This window comes from Toxotes jaculatrix, chromosome 6, assembly GCF_017976425.1.
Source record: "Toxotes jaculatrix isolate fToxJac2 chromosome 6, fToxJac2.pri, whole genome shotgun sequence".
Lineage (NCBI taxonomy): Eukaryota > Metazoa > Chordata > Actinopteri > Toxotidae > Toxotes > Toxotes jaculatrix.
Genome location: NC_054399.1, coordinates 28389697 through 28408820, shown reverse-complemented (window position 1 = coordinate 28408820; position 19124 = coordinate 28389697). Strand labels below are relative to the sequence as shown.

Here is a 19124-nt window from a genome sequence, read left to right as displayed (position 1 = left end):
GGCTGTTTTCCATTTGAAAGTGTGATGCTGACTAAAAAAGCAGAGAGGAGAATCTGTTTCCACGGAGCCTACACACTGTTTGTGTCTAAAGTGGAAACTGTTTGTTGGTAGTGAGTGACAGGGTAATCAGGAGTAATAAAAACAGCCTGAGTGTTGACAGTGGAACTATTTGAAGGTCTTATTGTGATAAATTTGTGCTGAGATAAATGTCAGGCCCTTCTTTGTGTTATTATGTCTCCCTCTGTCTACCTCATCTCTTGGTTGCACATTTACTCATTCGTGTTCTGTTTCCCTCCTCTGTCTTTGCTGTGTCTTATTGTGCCCTCATCTCTCAGCTGGCAGTGTCCCTGGGGACGCCCATCCTCACTCCATCATGGATCCATAAGGCCTGGGAGAGAAGAGATGACGTGTGAGTTGAAAATCTTTTAAGGAACGTCTGTGAACCATTGTGCTGTTGAAACTTGCGTTTTATATGCAAATGAAAATTAGAGTGTGTGAATGTGAAAAGTTAATTGGGTGCACCGGTGTGAGGAATTTTGATGTCCACGTTGGTAACAAAATACAGAGATTCTCTAAGCTCTGACTTGAACTCTCTTTATCTTTAGCAAAGAGCAGTGAATAAAACATTCAGGCAGCAGCTTCTCATTGTTAACCTGCCTTGCTCGTCATAGTGACAAGCAGAAGCAGGTTATATCAGCTGTTGCTGTATGCCAAAGTCAAACTTAGCTGTTGTGTGCTTTGTGTACAGTATCTGTATTCAGTGAAAGATCGTCTGTGAGGAAAGTAACTTCACACCTAACACTGCTGTGCAGCTGCAGGTGGACTGCGGAAAATCACAAGCTGTACTTCCAGCAACTCCAGCAGAGTGAGACGTCTTCTCTTTAGCTGATAACGCCGTTACAGGTCGATTTCAGTGATGGAAGCTGAACTTTCATGCACGGACTAAGTACCTCAGGAAAAATAATTTGTGCTGAATTTAGCAGGCTTCAAATATAGATCTAGTTAACACATATTCTGTTACTACGTAAATGTAAGTTGTGCTACAAAATGTAAAATGAGCAAAAATTAAAACAGCTTTTAGCCTGCTTTAAAATCCCCGCCAGTTGTTGGTGTGAAATGCATTTTGGGATATTGGCTGTATACTTCAGTGTGAATGGGCAGCATGGTAATGGCATACTTAATCCTTCATTTAGTAGGAAGAATGCAGTACGTACTCACTAAGTAGTGTATACTCGCTCAGTATATTGAAGGTAGTATGTTAGTAGACGGTTCCATACACAGCCAAAGAAAAACTCTGAAGAGGCTGGACAATGTTTTTTTGCCACCATTAGGCTTGTGCTTGCTCCAGTATTTCAGTAACGCCTTGAAGGAATTTCTTCAAATTTGGCTCAAACACTTATGTGGACTCAAGGATGAGCTGATACGATTTTGGAGGTCAGAGGTCATGGACATGCTCTTGGCCATAACTAAAGAATTAATACACTGAGTATGACCAAATAGTCTTGATTTTTTTAATCCTTTTTTTAAATCTTTTATTAAATTCCTTCAAAGTTTTCACTAGATATGTTGTACAAGTCTGGACGGACATGGATGTAAACTGCAACATGACTGCTTGGTGTGGGTGTACAATCACGAGGTTGTAATTCTTATTAATGAATTTTTGTGAAGCCCCACGTTACAGGGTGAAAGGTCCCTCAAGTGAAAAAAGAGCTGAGATATTTCATGTTTAGACCACGACACTGAACATATTTTGACTTGTCTCTATGTAACAGATTTAAGTTTTGTATTTTTAACAAATTTTGAAAAAATTCTAAAAACATGTTTTGACTGTTTCATTATGGATTATTGAGCACAGTTTGAGGGGCAAACTGGTAATTTTACATAAGTAAAACATTGAAGGGATCTTCATGTTATACATAAGATGTTTTAATTCATATGGTTCTCAGTCATGATAACATTAGATCATTTTATTATTGTTGGAGTTATTACATGTTTAGAATTATTGATTCAATTGCACACTATTATTAAATTGCAATTTAATAGTTTTTGTATAGCTTGTTCATTTTTACTCCCTCTAGGATATTTACTAAATTATAGGTTTTCTCTTTAATATTAAATTACAGTAAATAATATTTATTTTGCATCCAACAATTACAAACAATGGTATGACCTCGCATATTTACCAGGGTTTTTTGTGTGTGGGAATCTTAAAAGCAACACAATCCCAGTTGTAGAAATGATGGTGCGGTTTGAGATAACCTTGTTTCTCTCACCCTCATGTGTTAAGGCACTTCCATGCAGGAGAAGAGGAATTTCGAATGGAGTTCAAAGTTCCTCCCTTCCAGGACTGCATCCTCAGTTTTCTGGGTTTCTCAGAGGAAGAGAAGGCCAACATGGAGGAGAGGACTCTTAAACACGGTCAGTGCTGCAGCACACAGGGATCTGTTTTAGTATCTCTGTTGTAGTTCTTTTTTTTCTTAATTTGGTTTTGGTTTAAATCACCTGTAGTCAGCTAGTTAGCCACGCATGCAGACCTGGCTACTTATGCTACAGCAGACAGAGACACTGTTTATTTATTGAGTTTACACTTGAATTCTTGTGGGTTTAGAACAGTGGTTAAAAAAAAAATAGCACCACATAATGAGTAGCATTCTTACTAGAGATCTATTGGATGGTTTCATCATGCAGGGAAACCCACAGTTTGACCTGCTCTGCACTTATGTTTGCTAAGCTATAATTGGACAGTTGATGTTTGGGGAACGGGTTTAGTTAATGGTCAATTCTCACTTCAACACAGACATAAGGAAAGCTGATCCATTTTGAAAATAGTTGTGTGTGTGTGTATATATTCCAGACCCAGTATTTGGGCAGTTACACAGCCTATTTTCTTCTCTTGTAGCAAACTTGATATGTTGGTGGAATTCTTGGCAAAACAGTCTAAATTTGCATGATTGAAGTCCCCAGCAATGATGAAAAATGGAAATGAGATACTGCTGTGTCTGCATGTGTCACATGGCAACCAAAACCAAAAAAAGTCATACTCAGTTATACTCAGTTTTACTGAGCATGTGTTCCACCTGCTGAAGACCATACTGAAAGCAGAGACCCCACAAAAAAAAAAAGCTGCAGGTGGCTGCAGTAAAGGTCTGGTAGAGCATCACTGGGGAAGATATAAAGCATGCAGTGACTTTATGCAGTTATTGACTGCAGAGGATTTTCCTCTAAATATTAACTGTGATGATATTGATTCGCTTCATGTGTAACTGTTCAACTACTTGTGAACCCCTAAACTTTAGGCACTATGTTTTAAAAGGTTGCATACTGCTCTGTTTATATTTACTTAACCTGGACAGTATCCATTGTTTAATTTCATACTGAGTCTGAAGTTCACACAAATGTGTAACTAAACACTTTCTGTCTGGACTGAATGTGTGTGCATATATATGTAGTTTTTTGAAAATCATCTCCCTGTCTTTCTGTGTCTAAGGTGGCCGTTATCTTGAGGTTGGAGATGAAAGCTGTACACACATGGTGGTGGAGGAGAACTCGGTAAAGGAGCTGCCATTTACTCCCTCCAAGAGACTCTTTGTGGTCAAACAGGAGGTAGGCCTTCAGGTTTTTTCATGTTCTCTGTTCACACACAATGGGTACAAGAGGAAAAAATAATGATTCCTGTCAGTGTTTTCCTCCTAAACAGAATGCCTAATGATCATCTGATCAGGATTTCTTTTAGGTTAAACCTCAGTCGATACAGTCTCTGCTCTCCCTCTCTTTCTCCCTGTGCTGTCAGAGAGGGCTATCAATTATAGATTTCCTCTTCTAGCATATGAATAAACTCTAAGATGGAGTGGTGGTTTAGCCATTATATTATCAGAAATCTTTTTTTTTTCTGGTCCAGTGGTCAGTGAAAACACCTTTCTCTTTTCTGTGGCAGTGGTTCTGGGGAAGCATTCAGATGGACGCTCGGGCTGGAGAGTCCATGTACCTCTACGAAAAGGTGAGAGTATGATGGGTGATGTCAGTATAGTATGATCAAAAACACTGATTTCAGGTGTTGAATAAAACTGAGATAGGTTTCTCTTGGAGTGTCCTCCCTGTTTCCAAACAGGGAATTCTGATTTTGAGCTTTGAACCAAAAGCAGCCTGCAGCAAAATTCAGACAGTGTCAGAAATACAGGAACCAATTCTCAGTGTGTGCACACAGACCAAAATGATGGAAGTGTCGGGAGGAAAAGAAAAAGTTGGTGTAACTCGGGCAAAAAGAAAAACCTGCTTCTCCAGTAAACTCACTCCATCATTGTTGTTTTCCAAAGGTGCCTTGAGGGACTTTTCCTAGTGGACGTCTTTATCAAGTTACCGTACCCGTAAAACATATTTTAAACATTTTGGAATTGCTGCATCTGTTGCACAGCACACTTGAGCTCAAGATCCAGTTTAATCGGAGCAACAGTATCACACAACCCGGCATCAAGATTTATATATCAATACAGTATATAAATATAGTATGACATTTCCAATGTATCTTCCTCACTTTTAAACAAAAGGTTTTTCTTTTTTCCTTTTTTTTAAATCTTGTATTGATATTGTCCTCATATATTTCTTTTTGTCCCTTGGTACTTCAGAATGACAGTCCAGCCATGAAGAAGGCAGTGTCCCTCCTGTCCCTCACGACCCCCAACAGTAATCGTAAGCGTCGGCGTCTGAGGGACACTCTGGCTCAGCTCACCAAAGAGACAGAGATCTCCCCCTTCCCTCCACCACGCAAAAGGCCATCAGCAGAGCACTCCCTGTCCATGGGCTCTCTGCTTGACATCTCTAACACGCCTGAGACATGCAAGGCCTTGACAGGTGAGAGGAAAATAATGGGGGACTGGAAAACACATGCTTGATACAACCAAAAAACCCATTTTCCTTAAAGGATATTCTCTTCTGCAGTGTGTTATGGTTAATTCCCTCCTCTTTATAAGAGAATAGTAACAAGTTTAACCCTTCTTCATTCAAGAACACAGAATAGGAAATGGTTCAGAGAGCGAAGGAGACAATACAGTTACCGGGAACAGGATGGTAAGCAGGAAGAAAAACAGGAAAAGGAGGGTTAGGACAGACAGGGAAGAGTGGAGGAAAAGGTCATACCTGAGTACAAGAACCCTTAAGCAGCCAGACGAAGGGCAGCAGCAGCCAAGAACTTCTGCAGGTCAGTGTTTGCTTTAATAGTAGGAGTGTGCTGATATTGTTAAGTCACATCAGTTTTACCCAGGAAACTTTCACAATTTAGTTTTTGTTTTGTGAGTGTTGTGAAGTTCAAGCATGAACATGGACTAGTTCAGACAAGAGTGTCACCTGTCCTGACAGCACAGGTGCTGTATTCAGTGTGCTGAAAACGAAGCACCTTGAAAATAATTTACGCGTTTGCCTACTATGAAAATGCTTACTAAAGGGGGCTTAATATAAAACATGGATTTCTGTGTAACTTTTTGTTGTTGTTTAATTTTAGTTATATCTGACATTTGCAGCTGGTGTTGTTGTTTTTCTTTGTTTCTCACTATGCTACATGTTTTATTTCCTATTTTATGTTTTTCCTTGTGACCTTATGTTAAAAATGTCTACCACAGTGACGTAGTAGACAGGAGAGACTGTTGATTTGGGTTGGGCTCTGATGGTTCCATTTTAGCCCAGACGACGTCTTCCTACATCTTGCACAGATGATGGAAGACTCCAGAAAATTCAGTATAGTTAGCTGTTTTGATTCAGCCTGTTGACGGACACCTGGCAGTGCCCGTGCTTCAATGCAGTATTAAAAGCTCTCTGTCTTCTCTGCCTGTCTTGTTACTCCAGAGAGCGCGAAACCTTCCAGGATCTCGACTCCGGTTGTGTCCAAGCAGTCAGCCAGGTGGCAGGTCTCCAAGGAGCTCTACCAGACTGAGTGCAACTATGTAGACATTTTAAGCACCATCCTACAGGTAGCTGTGTGTGTCTGTGTGTGTGTTTGCACGATGTGCACATTTCTAACACTCCCTCACAGGTTGGCCTGTCGGTTGCCTCTGACATCAGTCTCAGGCTAAGCTACAACCATTAAGGGTGTGTGCGTGTGGGTGTGCGCGTGTGTGTGCGTGCTCAAGCTTGTTCTTACTTGGCCCGTCTTATCAGTTGGTCCCAGCAGAGAGTCAGACAGCTGACCAGTGAGGGAGAAAACGACCTGCCTGACCATTTCTCTCTGTCTCCCTCCCCTTCAAAGTCTTTCACTCTTTTTGCTTCTCTTCGTTGCTGTTTTTCTTAAGCTTCCTCCATTTTGTTGTTGCTTCATTCAGTCATTCATTCTTTCTTTCCCTGTCTGTCTTTTTCTGCCTCAAACATCTTTCCTCTTTTTTTTGCCATCTGCCTCTCTTGTAATCTGTCTTCTCTGTTGTATTCTACTGGGTTTAACTGTTCTTTGTCCTCATAAAAAGCTGACTGGTTAACTAAATCTGGGAATATAAGGTTAGCTCCTTGGTGCTCTCTGCCTTGAATCTAAAAACTACCTCATGGCATGCTGCTAAAATCACCTTAATAATTCTGCTGTGGGTCCACTACTGTGCCATTTATCAAAAGAAAACACAGTTGAGGCTGACTCCATAAACCAGACATTGCTTGGCATGAGCTGTAGTGCTGTTGATTACTGCCTATTTCATAGACAATCCATGCTCCTTTATCACTTTCACAGTTACACAGATAGTTTCAGCCCATGTTCAGATGGGCAGCACTTGGTAGATTAATTAGACTTCATTTTTCAACATGACACAACATTACGCAGGTTGAATTTAGGTTAAATTAAAATTGTGGTATTATGGCTTTTTCTGCTTTCTCCCACAAATGGTGCTTGTCAAAAATAAATAATCAATTGTGATGTTGAAAAAGAGCCCAAAAACTTTTATAATTTTTAGGCTACTTATAGGCTATTTATTTGGCTAGTTATGTAGCAGCGGCTATTTATATTAATAGTATAATAAATGCTGTTAAAAATTCAGAATATCCTGAAAGATTTCCCTGTCATTATGAATATTAACATAGTACAGTATGTGATCATGATTCATGTTAATTCACTCCTTTTTGCAAAAATAATCATTACTTGTGTAATCCTGGGTTTACATAATCCATGTTTTCCACACTATATGTGACATTGTTTTATTTATTGATTTGCATCTGTAAATGCAAATAATAATAAGATTTAAACACTAACTCACCACACTGTAGTAGACTGAGCCTGATCCAATTTATTATGATTTAGAATAGAATCTGGACATGGCCCTGGTTAGTTCTCTGTTACTACTATATGCTAATGGGACCTGTGAAGATCTGTACTTTGTAGTTTAAGGTCATGGTCTCAGTTTAGCTGTTTTATTTTTTTTTTCTTCTTAAGTGGCTCTGCGTTATGGTGCTTTGACATCTAACCTGTTTGTTTTGGTTTAAGCAAACTCGCTTTGAAAGCATTTAGAGAGTATTTCTTTTTAATGTTTAGATTTTTGTGCGACTTTGTGTAACATGTTAGTTCTGTCTGTATGTATGTTTGTGCACTTCTCTCATATCTGTTTGTATGTGAAGCTCTTCAAACATCCACTGGAAAAGGAGGGGCAGGTGGGCGGACCCATCCTGGCTCAGGAAGAACTTAAGACGATATTTGGCAGCATCCCAGACATCTACGAGGTTCACACCAGAATAAAGGTATTATGTCCAAATGACCAAATGATTGTGTAGGCGTAATTTTTTTGCACTGGTGTTGTTGACCTCTTATTTTCTATGCATGATGCTTCGTTCATCAGAGTGACCTTGAGGAACTCCTGACTGACTGGTTAGAGGAGAAGAGCGTCGGAGACATCATTCTCAAATACGTGAGTTCAAACAAATCCGTTAATATGCAGTTGTTGATGTTTTTTCCATAGATATTTGCATGTTTATACAAGAATGTACATACATACATGGTTATTCATGCTGTCGCTGTTACACACTTATCTGTAGGAGACTCTTAGGATAACACTGTTGTTCAGTATGTAATTTAGAAGTTGTTCTGCTTTGCTGAAATAAAATTAGCATAAAAGTGGAGTCAGATTAGTATTAGAAGTAGTCAGTTTTGACAGCTGTAGTAGGTCAAAGCCATTGATTAAGTATGGTATCCCTGTGTCTACCTGAGTGGACCACTACATGCTTATGGGGACTGAAATGTGTCTCTGTGCCTACAGTTTTTTGACCAGCACATGTAAATTACTAAACTGGGCAGGTCTTTACATGCAGGACTAAAACAGTGCCTGAATGGCTTATGATCAGTTTTCAGGGACATTTTGCATTATGCTCTATTGAATATCATCATTGGTTGGGTTGTTTTTATTTATCATCCATTTATACAAGACTGGGTGTTTTATCTGTGTGGAACTTCCTCTTGATGCCTCTGACCTGTCTTCATCTTCTCTTTCCAGTCTAAAGAGCTGGTGAAGGCCTACCCACCCTTTATCAACTTCTTTGAAATGAGCAAGGAGACCGTTGTTCGGTGTGAGAAACAAAAGCCACGCTTTCATGCTTTTCTGAAGGTATGACCTTTGCATTTCTACTGCATGTGTGTGTTTGCCTGGCTGTTGAATTTCACGCACAGATACATTTTTAATAAGAGACCTGCAAGCGGTGACTAAGAAAAACAAAAACGGGAAAACCTTTTGAAATATAACAGTACTTCACAGCAACACCACAAACTGCAGCTTTGTCAGTCAGCATAAGACAATGTACATTAACTCTGCGACACAGTTTAGAACAGTGGTTGATCCCTTAAAAATGAAATAACTCACTTGTTGCAGTAAGCATGTCACCATAACAGAAATTTAGTAGTCGCTACCGATGCTATTCATATTCCATGATTCTCAATCAAATCTGACACCACAGATAAAGGCAGGTAATAACAGACTGCTGCACACACAATGTGCTAACACACACACACGCACACACACTGTAAGTGTTCATTTAAAAGGTCAGCGTTCTGTTTTGACAGACTGAACAGTAATGCCTGTCGCCTGTCCAGCTCATGAACTCGATATGTTTGTCTTTGTGAACATTGTTTGGGGAACATTGTCACAACAGATGCCAGCTGTCGCATTTCGCAGCCACTAATGTTAACGTTTCAGGATTTGAAAATTATGACAACATAGTGTTGATATAAAATTAATGACACTTTCTTTTTCCGGATTTTTGGCATCTTGGTTCCCAAGTATCAGTTTTTGTGACATCCCTATGCCCCAGGTTTGGCATTACTTTGGACAGTTTGGCAGAATTTCATTTGAAGGCCTTTCAGAGGGGAATCTAAGCTGTATTTTACAAAAAAAATGGCTAAAGTCAGAACAATAAACCTAGTTGTATGTGACAGAAATATGTTTTTCTTTCTTATCGCTTTATGTGACCCCTCATTTATCTCCTCCTGGGGGGTCATGACCCCAGCGTTCAGAACTGTTGGCCCTCTACTATTGGAAAGTTTATGCATCAGTGCCTTTACATGCAGTTTAGATACAGTGGTACAGTCAGCATACTCAAGCAAGAGGATTTCTTAGATGTCATGTAAATAAGAAACCTCGTTTCCATAATCTGGGCAAGGGTTGGACGAACCTGATTTCCCAACTGGATTTCTCCTGGAGAAAGCTGATTTTTAGGCTTTGGTTTGTAATGGGCTTTTTATAAGTTCGCATATGTGGGACAAAAGATTTCAGGCAGGGGGAGTAATGCTGCGATAGCTGATCAGTGGGATGGAAGGAAGTAAGTTCTTAATGGGCTTGGAGTTGGGCGGAAATCTGATTACTGACCTGCTGCAGTATACATGCAGTAGGTCTGACTACTGACCTGCTGCATGTATACTGATATTTACAGTAACTAAGTTACTACAGTGCGTGTGAATGTTTGCTCAAATTACCTGCATAATCATAGTAACCCGGTTTTACAGCATCTTTTGCAGGGCTGATACAGTACCATATGTTATGCTGTATTTTGTTCATCATACACTCACTAAGCACTTTATTAGGCACACCTGCGTATTTATGCAATTATCCAATTAGCCAATAAACAGTGACAGCAGTGCTGTGTGTGCAGTCATTCAGATACAGGGCAGGAGACTTTGGCCGTGACATGATTGTTGGTGTCAGGTGTTTTGGTTTGAGTCTTTCTGAAACTGCTGATCTCCTGAGATTTTCACACACAACTATATGTTGTTCTGATTTTACTCAGAATGGTGCAAAAAAACAAAACAAAACAAACAAACAAAAAAAAAAACCTGTAATGTGGTCATGTTTATCTGAATGCCACAGTCTCAGCCATGTTCATCCCTTCATGGCCACAGTTCACCATCTTCTAATGGCTACTTCCAGCAGGATAATGCTCCATGGCACAAAGCTAATGTCTCAAACTGGTTTCATGAACATGACAGTGAGTTCAGTGAACTTCAGTGACCTCCCCCAGTCTCCAGACCAGAATCCAGTAGAACATCTTTGGGATGTGGTACAACAGGAGATTGGCAGCTTGAATGTGCAGGTGATGAATCTGCAGAAATGATCTGATGAATCATGTCAACATGCAGCAGAATCTCAAAGGAAGGTTTCCAACATCTTGGAATCAATGACATGAAGAACTGAAAGCAGACGGGGAATTACCCAGTATTAGTATGGTTTTCCTGATAGTGGTTAGCATTAAGTAGTGATAAAGTGAGTAAAGTGGTGGGAATGCAGTGCAAACACAAACACTTCACACCAATGCTTTCATTTTACAGATCAACCAAGCCAAGCCAGAGTGTGGTAGGCAGACACTGGTGGAGCTGCTCATCAGACCAGTACAGAGACTGCCTAGTGTGGCCCTTCTTCTTAACGGTAACACACACTTACTCTCACACACACACCCGATTGTTAAAACAGCAAAGAGAGAAACCATTTCTTGTTCTAATTACAGCTCACCTTGTCTTTTTCTCCTTATCTTTCTCCTTCCATATCTGCCTCCTATGTCCTGTCAATACATGTCTGTAATTTCCTCTCTCCTCTCTTCTTTTCTGCTCACCTTTCTCTACATGATTTTCATCTCTTCCCGCCTGTGTGCTTTCTTCCAAACTTTCCCTTTCTTCCACCATTGCAGACATAAAGAAACATACATCAGATGACAACCCTGACAAGATAACACTGGAGAAAGCAATTGATTCTCTGAAAGAAGTCATGACGTGAGTTGGTGTGACCTTACCCTTTCTATTGCGATGATCAAACAGGTGTTGGAAATGATCAAACGATCATTTCATGTGAACTCTCGCCCATCGTCCTAAGCCTCGACCATTATGTGGGTTCAACTTGGAATGATTGACACATTCATAGTGAGTTGGGCCAAGATTTAGCAAAAGGATTTTTAAGGCTTGTCAAACACTCACCACGAACCCGAACACCTGCTTATTCTGGACAGTTGAAGACTGGAAAAACGTAGCCTGGTCTGATGGATCTAGATTTCTGCTGAGGCTGCAGATGGTAGGGTCAGAGTTTGGAGTCAACAGCATGAATCCATGGTCCCAACCTGCCTTGTGTCAACAGTCCAGGCTGGTGGTGGTGGTGTGATGGTGTGAGGAATGATTCCTTGGTTCACATTGGACCTGAATACCAATCAGTCATGGTCTGAATGTCACAGTGTGTCTGAGTATTGTTGCTGACCATGTTCATCCCTTCATGGCCACAGTTCACCATCTTCTAATGGCTACTTGCTCCATTAATGATCTTCAGATAATTACATGACTCAGTATAAAATGTTACAGGCTGATGCTTTCACACATGTGCCCTGAACCTTTCTAAATATTACCCAGAGGAGCTGTATTTGTGAACACAAATGTCCAAATCACTTGAACTGGACACTAAATGGACTTTGCCCTACCAGGTCCTTAGTGCGAAGTCCATGTAATGTCTTATTGAACCAGTGTGTAAATAGAGCAGGTTATTGTCATGAAGAATTCATAGCAGGTGAGGGGGTGTGTTGATGACTATCCTGCCTCCTGCATGCTCTACCCAGGCACCACCCCTCTCCTAAACCAAACTGTAAACATGTCTCTCACAAACAATCTCTGGTTGTGTGCTGTGTGTGTAAAAGTTTGATAATGAACACTGCATTACATCTCAAATAACTAAACACATTGGAAATACATAAAATATGTTAGGGGTAATAAACAGCAGTAACCCTGTGGTTTACAAACAACTGAGGCCGCTTATTATTATTGAAATTGTTGTTGTTTTTCTTGTAGGTCAATGAACTGATTTATTGGCCAGTTGTAACAGCAGTACTGAGATGAACAACAACATTATTTTCTTCCAGTCCCTAATGTCCCCTCTCCTTTCTTCCCAACCAGTCACATCAATGAAGACAAGAGGAAGACTGAAGGCCAGAAGCAGATCTTTGATGTTGTCTATGAAGTTGATGGCTGTCCTGTAAGTTTGAGGACTACAATTGTTGTAACTGCTGTCTGTGGTTGTGTAGATGTGTGTGTGTAGGTTTTATTCATGCTATCCTACATGACAAAACTAACTGAAATGACAAGGCTCTGCACGTTGTCCATTAAAATAGACCTACTATAGACTGTTTACAGATCAGTCATACCATAGTTGAAAACTAAAATCTTATCTGTACAGCAGTATTCAGACCCCTTGCTGTGCTCAGGGGCATCCTTTTTGCTTTAGTTATCCTTGTCCACCTGTGACAAATTGAAATGATTGAACATAGTTTAGAAAGGCACACACACTGAATGTCAGGACACAAGGCCGTGAAGTCCTGCGTGAAGCACTTTGTCAGGGAAACACCTGGCTAATACCATTCCTCTGATGAACCATGGTGGTGGCAGCATCATGCAGTGGGGGTGCTTCTCCAAATACAGAGAAGTCCTTGAAGAAAATCTGCTCCAGAGCGCATTCTGACCTGAGCCTGGGGCGACTGTTCACCTTTCAGCATGACAATGACCCAGTTCACAAAGCCAAGAAAACAGTGGAGTGGCTTGGAGACAGGTCTCTGACTGTCCTTGAAGTGGCTCAGCTGAAGCCCAGATTTTAACCCCATAGAACATCTGTGGAGTAGGGCAGTCTCCAAAATTTAAGTTCCAACAAATTTGAAATGACACAGTTTATTGGAATGATTTCAGAGCACCTTCTGTTGGATCACAAGAGAAACAATTCCAAAGTTTGAAAATTTACTTTTCTCTCCCACATTTGAATGAATGTGTGAATAAGAAGTGACAGTCCCACTGTGCAGAGACTTTAAGAAGGCAGTACACAGGTGCTTCCCCTGCAATCAGATAGAGCTGGGTGCAGAGCTTGTAGATTTTAAAATTAAATTGAATTAAATTTGTTTCCATTTACAATTAAATGTACAACAGATGAATGTTCGGGAAAGGTGAAGGGGTCTGAATACTTTCTGAAGCCATTTTAGTCAGAGAACAAGCTAAAATACTTCTAAAGATGTGGGAGCACTTTGACAGTTTCGCAGCACAGACTTTATTCCATGAGATGACCTTTCAACATGTGCGCCTTCTCCAGACCTTAAAGAGCAAAACATATCACATTATATACAAGTTTCTGTGGCACCTGGAAGTAGAAGAGAGTCTGTGGCTAAAGAACAATCAAAATAAATCAAATCTTGCAGAATTTTTTCATGTACATCATGTAGCAACACTACAAATATATGGATAAACAGCACAATCAAGTTTAAATTAAATATATAATCAGTATAATTTGATGTACTTTTCCCACAGAGAAACATCAGAACAATGGAAGGGTTGACATACTGAGTACTGACAGAAAGGTGTTAACTTCATTAGAAACAGCAAAACGTAATATGACTGGCTTTGTCTGCTTTCTGCTGTGCAGGCCAACTTGCTGTCCTCACATCGCAGTCTGGTTTGCCGAGTAGAAACAATCGCCCTGGGAGACCAGCCATGTGACCGCGGAGAACATGTCACGCTCTTCCTCTTCAATGACTGCCTTGAGGTATGAATGCACATGAACACTAATAAACTTTTGACCATCTGGCACAGAATATATTTACACATAACTCACCTGTTTTACCACAGTCATGTGATGTGATCTTTAGCCTCTACTTGATTCCTCACCTTCTTTCAACTATAAATATGAAGTTGTTCTTTGAAGACCTGGTCACTCAACATTTAAAACAGTCAGACTTCACTGCAAAATCAATTAATTGATCCACTCACAGGAACAGAGTAAACGTGAATGACACCCTCACTGTGAGTTGAGCTTTGTTATCTTCGAGCCTCAGATTTCAGTTTCCATTACAGCTTATATGCTAAAAGAAATGAATGCTTTGGTAGAACTTCATACCAAACCCACTTTTTTGAGTTGCTAAATGATCTTCATTGCAATTTCAAGAGAAAATCCAGCAATTCTTTCTTCTAGCCCCCCAAGAAAAAAAAATAAAAATCAGAGAAATATTTATGACATATCCAGGGCAACCTCACACACCCTACACATCCCCATTCCCTGACATATAAACATAGCAATCAGCTGTCCACAGTGTGGACAGTATAGAGTATGAAAGATTGCGAACATGCAACTGACATAAACAGTAGTAGAAATATGACCTCTTCTACTTGTAAGCTTAATAGTTCACAAAGCTTGTTCACCAGATAGCTCTGTGAGTAGTCGCTACATCTTCTTCATTACCAGTCTTCTAGAGACATCTTTTCCAAACATACCCAAATAAATTTTGCTGTGCCACTTTCTGGTGTGACCATGCCTGAATTCTGCATTTTAAGCTCAGTTTGTAATAACGGAGTTGCATTAAAGCTTACCAGCCATACAGCATGTCTAGTTAAGAGGTTGTCTTCATGTCATATGTGAACATAGATGAACATTTTTCATTTATTTTTCATTATTCATTATTTAGTTAAAGGTTTTTGAAAGCATCCACATTTGTACATAACTCCACACCCACTGACTACCAAGTTATACCAGCATGTTTCAGTGTTACCCAGTAATACTTTTAGCTGTCATACTTTTATGTCCGCTTCAACTCGAACACTTTATAAGGAACACCTGTACAACTGCTTATTCATACAATTATTCAATCAGCCAGTCATGTGACAGCAGTGCAGTGTATAAAATACTGCAGATACAGGTCAGGAGCTTCAGTTAATGTTCACGTCAAACCTCAGAATGGAGAAAAGATGTAATCTCAGTAACTTTCACCATTGTACCGTAACAGAAATCATTTGGGATGTGGTAGAACAGGAGATTGGCAGCTTGAATGTGCACATGACATATCTGAAGACATGATGTGATGCAATCATGTCAACACGGAGCAGAGTCTGAAAGGAAAGTTTCTAACATCCTGCGGAATCAGTGCAGGAAGAACAGAGGCTGTTTGAGAGCAAATGGGTGAACTACGCAGTATTTGTATGGTGTTTCTAAACAAATGCTTGCTGAGTATATTTGAGACCAGTGAACAACTGTGTTCAGTGCAATTTCAGATCTTTGGAAGGACAGATTCAGTGACATAAACAAATCCCTAGAGCAGTAATCTAAGCAACTACTTGCTATTTACCGTAGATGTGCGCTTTAAAGCCATGTACAGCAAGAAATGTACAATTATAGAGGACAGCAAAAAGCATAGTCAGTTTTAAGAACAAAGGGAGGCCAAAGTATGGTGTTCCTAAAAAAAAATGTTCCCAAATTTGTATACATGATACAAATTTGGTATGTTGGCTGCAGTGTGGTATTTAGAATTAAGAGTTCATCCATCACGTTTAACCATAAATAGCTGCATAACCTGAAAGACCTTTCTAATTTCATTATTTTAAACTCTGGTATCATTGAACCAGTGATGTTAGAAAAAGTTCTCTGTAAAATCCTCCATCTTCTCTGTCTTTCTTTCTCTGGACATTGTCTGTAAAGGGAAACTCAGCACAGATCCCATGACAGGTTTCAGTTTGGACCACGTTCTTAAACAAATGCTGAGGTTCTTGTGCACATTCAGTATTGAGGAGGAAAGGAACCTTTAGGGAAGTAACAAGACTGAAAAGGTGATCAGTGCATGTGTGTGCAGTTTATCATTGCTGACACAGTCAGTGTGTGCGTTAATTAGCAACGGGGCAGCATAAGAACAGGGCAGGCAATCATGAAGGAGGCGAGGTGGGTGGCAGCGCTGATTCAGGAGTGTTGGCGACACCTCCTAATGAGCCTCTGTGTGTGCTGAACAGACACACACATGGATTTCTGACAGTTTGCTATGCAGCCCTTTATGTGTATTGAGTGAATGTTGTGTTAGAGTGGGTGGCCTCATTATTCCCCTCCATCATCAGTAGTCATTGATTAACTCTTACATTCATATAATCACACTCACCCTCTTCACTCACACTGCCAAAATAACAATGACCTATAATGTAGTGTCCTATTTTATCTTCTCTCCCATCTCTTGCTCTTCCTCCTTCCCGCCTTTCTCTTTCATCTTTCTCAGCTCCTAATTAATGTGACATTAATGAGTTGCATCGTTTACCTCTACGAATGCCTCATTGATTTATTGCCAAGTAAACGATAGCAGCTTCACCTGCGCGCTGCAAAATGCACCAACAACTCCAAATCACAAGGACACACACAGATGCACACAGGATGTGATTTGGAAGTTGCTTTTGTTCACATTTACTTCCAGAGCTGGTGTTTCATTTTGTGCTCGTGTATGTGTGCGTCTCTGCAGATTGCCAGGAAACGGCACAAGGTGATCAATACATTTAAGAGTCCACTGGGACAGACAAGACCACCGCCACCACTCAAACACATTGCACTGATGCCGCTGTCCCAGATTCGAAGAGTGCTGGACCTGCAGGACACAGAGGGTAACACAGTGTCAACATGCACACACTGCAAACTCACCAAGTTACTGCTCATTACTCTGTTTGCATGTCATTTGAGGGTCTTTTATTGTTTCAATCCGTACCCCATTGTAATACCCAAAAGTGGCTGAACAGTTTTGGAGTGTCCCTGTGATTTAGCACAATGACAAACCAGCTCTAAGATCTTCATGCATCTATTTAAACACAGTTAACAGCAGATGCTGTTTCCCCAGTATGCTCTTTAAGGGATGCTCTACACAAGATCTGAGTCAGATCACAGTTTTAAAGTCTGGTACCCATTTGAACATTGAAACAGATTTTACATACTGTAATCATTCATTCTGGTCAAATTATTAGAGACTGAGGCACAAACATGACTTGATTTATTGTGCTTTGATTTCCAAATGCCATGGCAACAGAATAGTGGTAAAGTGGTCAAGTTTTGTCCAATTTCTATTTGGTGTCCTTTGACTTCTTTGTGGTCACTTAAATTTCACACAAGCATCCCTCCACATGATGAACACAATGAATGACACTGAGCTGACCACCTCCTTGGACTGTGTCCAGAATCACTTCCTCATTCACTTTAGCATCTGCAAAATGTGACACATTGCAGTGACATATTGTTAGCAGGAAGAAGTGTATGTAGTATGGACACTTCTTGTCTTCTCTGTATACTAAAGACACTTATTTCAGACCTTCATGAATATAATACTCTTTAAATCCACACACATTCCCTCTCATTCCCTCAATCATATTAGTTTCCTCTTAGAATTATATTAAGCAATAAAAATCACTGAACAGCCCTCATTCCCTGTTTAACTTAAACCACAAGCAGGGCCTGACAGAAATCTGGTTTTCCTTTTTAGCCGGATTTTGGTTTTTTTTATTTTATTTAAGTTTGTTTCAGATATACCGTATCTCTAATGTACTGCCTTCTGCCTGGATAATAGTGCTTCTGTCTCAATATTTTACTAAAACCCATCAGCATCATAGAATAACCAACAACAGAAATATGAATACTGATGATAAGTGGGAGGATAAGTGGATCTGCAAAAAGGCACAGGACAGCTAACCAAAGTGAGGCAGAGGTAATATTTTGATGATATTATGTACTTCCTAATCTGCAAGGTTAAATAGTAACACATTTCTGTCAAGCTCATTTCTCCCTCCTTTCCTCTGCTAAGTCATAGAGTTTTTCCTGCTTAAATACAGCTCTGGGATCCCACGTTTCAGGATAGAGTATGACACACTGACAGCAGTAAGTGAAGGAGGTCCAAAAGCAAGTCTTTCTTGCATACTTTGGTGAATCCTTTATTTTGTCCATCCCCGTAGTTTCAAGTGAGCACACACTGTTCACAGACAAATGGAGTCTTTACACAGGCAACAGTAATGATTGATGTATTAGGAGTTTGGATAAAACACTGAAGTTGATTTTTCTTCTGTGTTTTTTGTTCTTTCCATCTGCTTCTCTTCCCTTTCTCCCCCATCCAACACCCTCCTTCAATCATCCTCATGCTTTTCTGTCTTTCTCTTCATCTCAATCTCTCCACTGGCTGATTTCCCTCCTCCCTTATTTTTGTCACTCTTCATTATCCTCTCTCTCCCTCTCCCTCTCTCTCACTGTCTGTCCTTCTTGCTCTTACACTTCCTCCCTTCAGAGTGTGTGAATGCATTTGCCTTGGTGGTTCGGCCTCCGACTGAACAGGAGAACTTGTTGTTCAGCTTCCAACTGGCCGGAGAGGAAACGGTTAAAAGCGCCTGGCTGCGAACACTTTGCCGCCATGTTGCCAACACCATCTGCAGGGCTGATGCGGTAAGAAGCCACGCACTCGCACACAAAGAAAAATAGTAGGTAGTTTGACAGATCAGCAGGCAGTGAAGGAAGCCATGACAGCTCCGCTCCCTTCACTTTTACACTGGAAGATCAAACTTTTTTCCTCCTCACAAACAGATTGGTCCAGTCTGATTATTAACACTGTAAGTCACTACCATGGTAGTAATACTAACAATAATATAGTAAGTCTGCGTATTATTTATCTAGTTAAAAAAGTGGATTTAGATTTTTCCTGTATTTTTTAGCAAACATTGCTCAAGCAGGAGGAAATAGTACATTTGAGTGAGCTCAGGCGGTTAGGTAGAGGGTTGGAAACCATGAGTCGGGTTCGAATCTTAAACGAATTTCCCCACGGGGATTAATAAAGTATCCCTATCTATCTATTTATTGGTGACTGTTTTCAGCTGTGAATTAATATACATCTTGTGCTTGAGT

At 40.2% G+C, this 19124-nt stretch overlaps 1 protein-coding gene across 4 annotated transcripts in view; it reads left to right on the top strand.

Moving 5' to 3' along the window:
- The window catches only part of ect2 (epithelial cell transforming 2), a 40184-nt gene that overhangs the window by 10889 nt on the left and 10171 nt on the right, over positions 1 to 19124 (top strand). For all 4 annotated transcript variants that reach the window (XM_041041215.1, XM_041041213.1, XM_041041214.1 and 1 more), the window contains 15 exons: positions 336 to 409; positions 2288 to 2418; positions 3488 to 3603; positions 3935 to 3997; positions 4623 to 4848; positions 5836 to 5960; positions 7579 to 7698; positions 7797 to 7865; positions 8448 to 8558; positions 10769 to 10865; positions 11125 to 11206; positions 12368 to 12446; positions 13875 to 13994; positions 16717 to 16855; positions 18514 to 18668. In XM_041041215.1, coding sequence (XP_040897149.1) covers positions 336 to 409; positions 2288 to 2418; positions 3488 to 3603; positions 3935 to 3997; positions 4623 to 4848; positions 5836 to 5960; positions 7579 to 7698; positions 7797 to 7865; positions 8448 to 8558; positions 10769 to 10865; positions 11125 to 11206; positions 12368 to 12446; positions 13875 to 13994; positions 16717 to 16855; positions 18514 to 18668 — 1707 coding nt within the window. The remainder of the gene's footprint in view (positions 1 to 335; positions 410 to 2287; positions 2419 to 3487; positions 3604 to 3934; positions 3998 to 4622; positions 4849 to 5835; positions 5961 to 7578; positions 7699 to 7796; positions 7866 to 8447; positions 8559 to 10768; positions 10866 to 11124; positions 11207 to 12367; positions 12447 to 13874; positions 13995 to 16716; positions 16856 to 18513; positions 18669 to 19124) is intronic.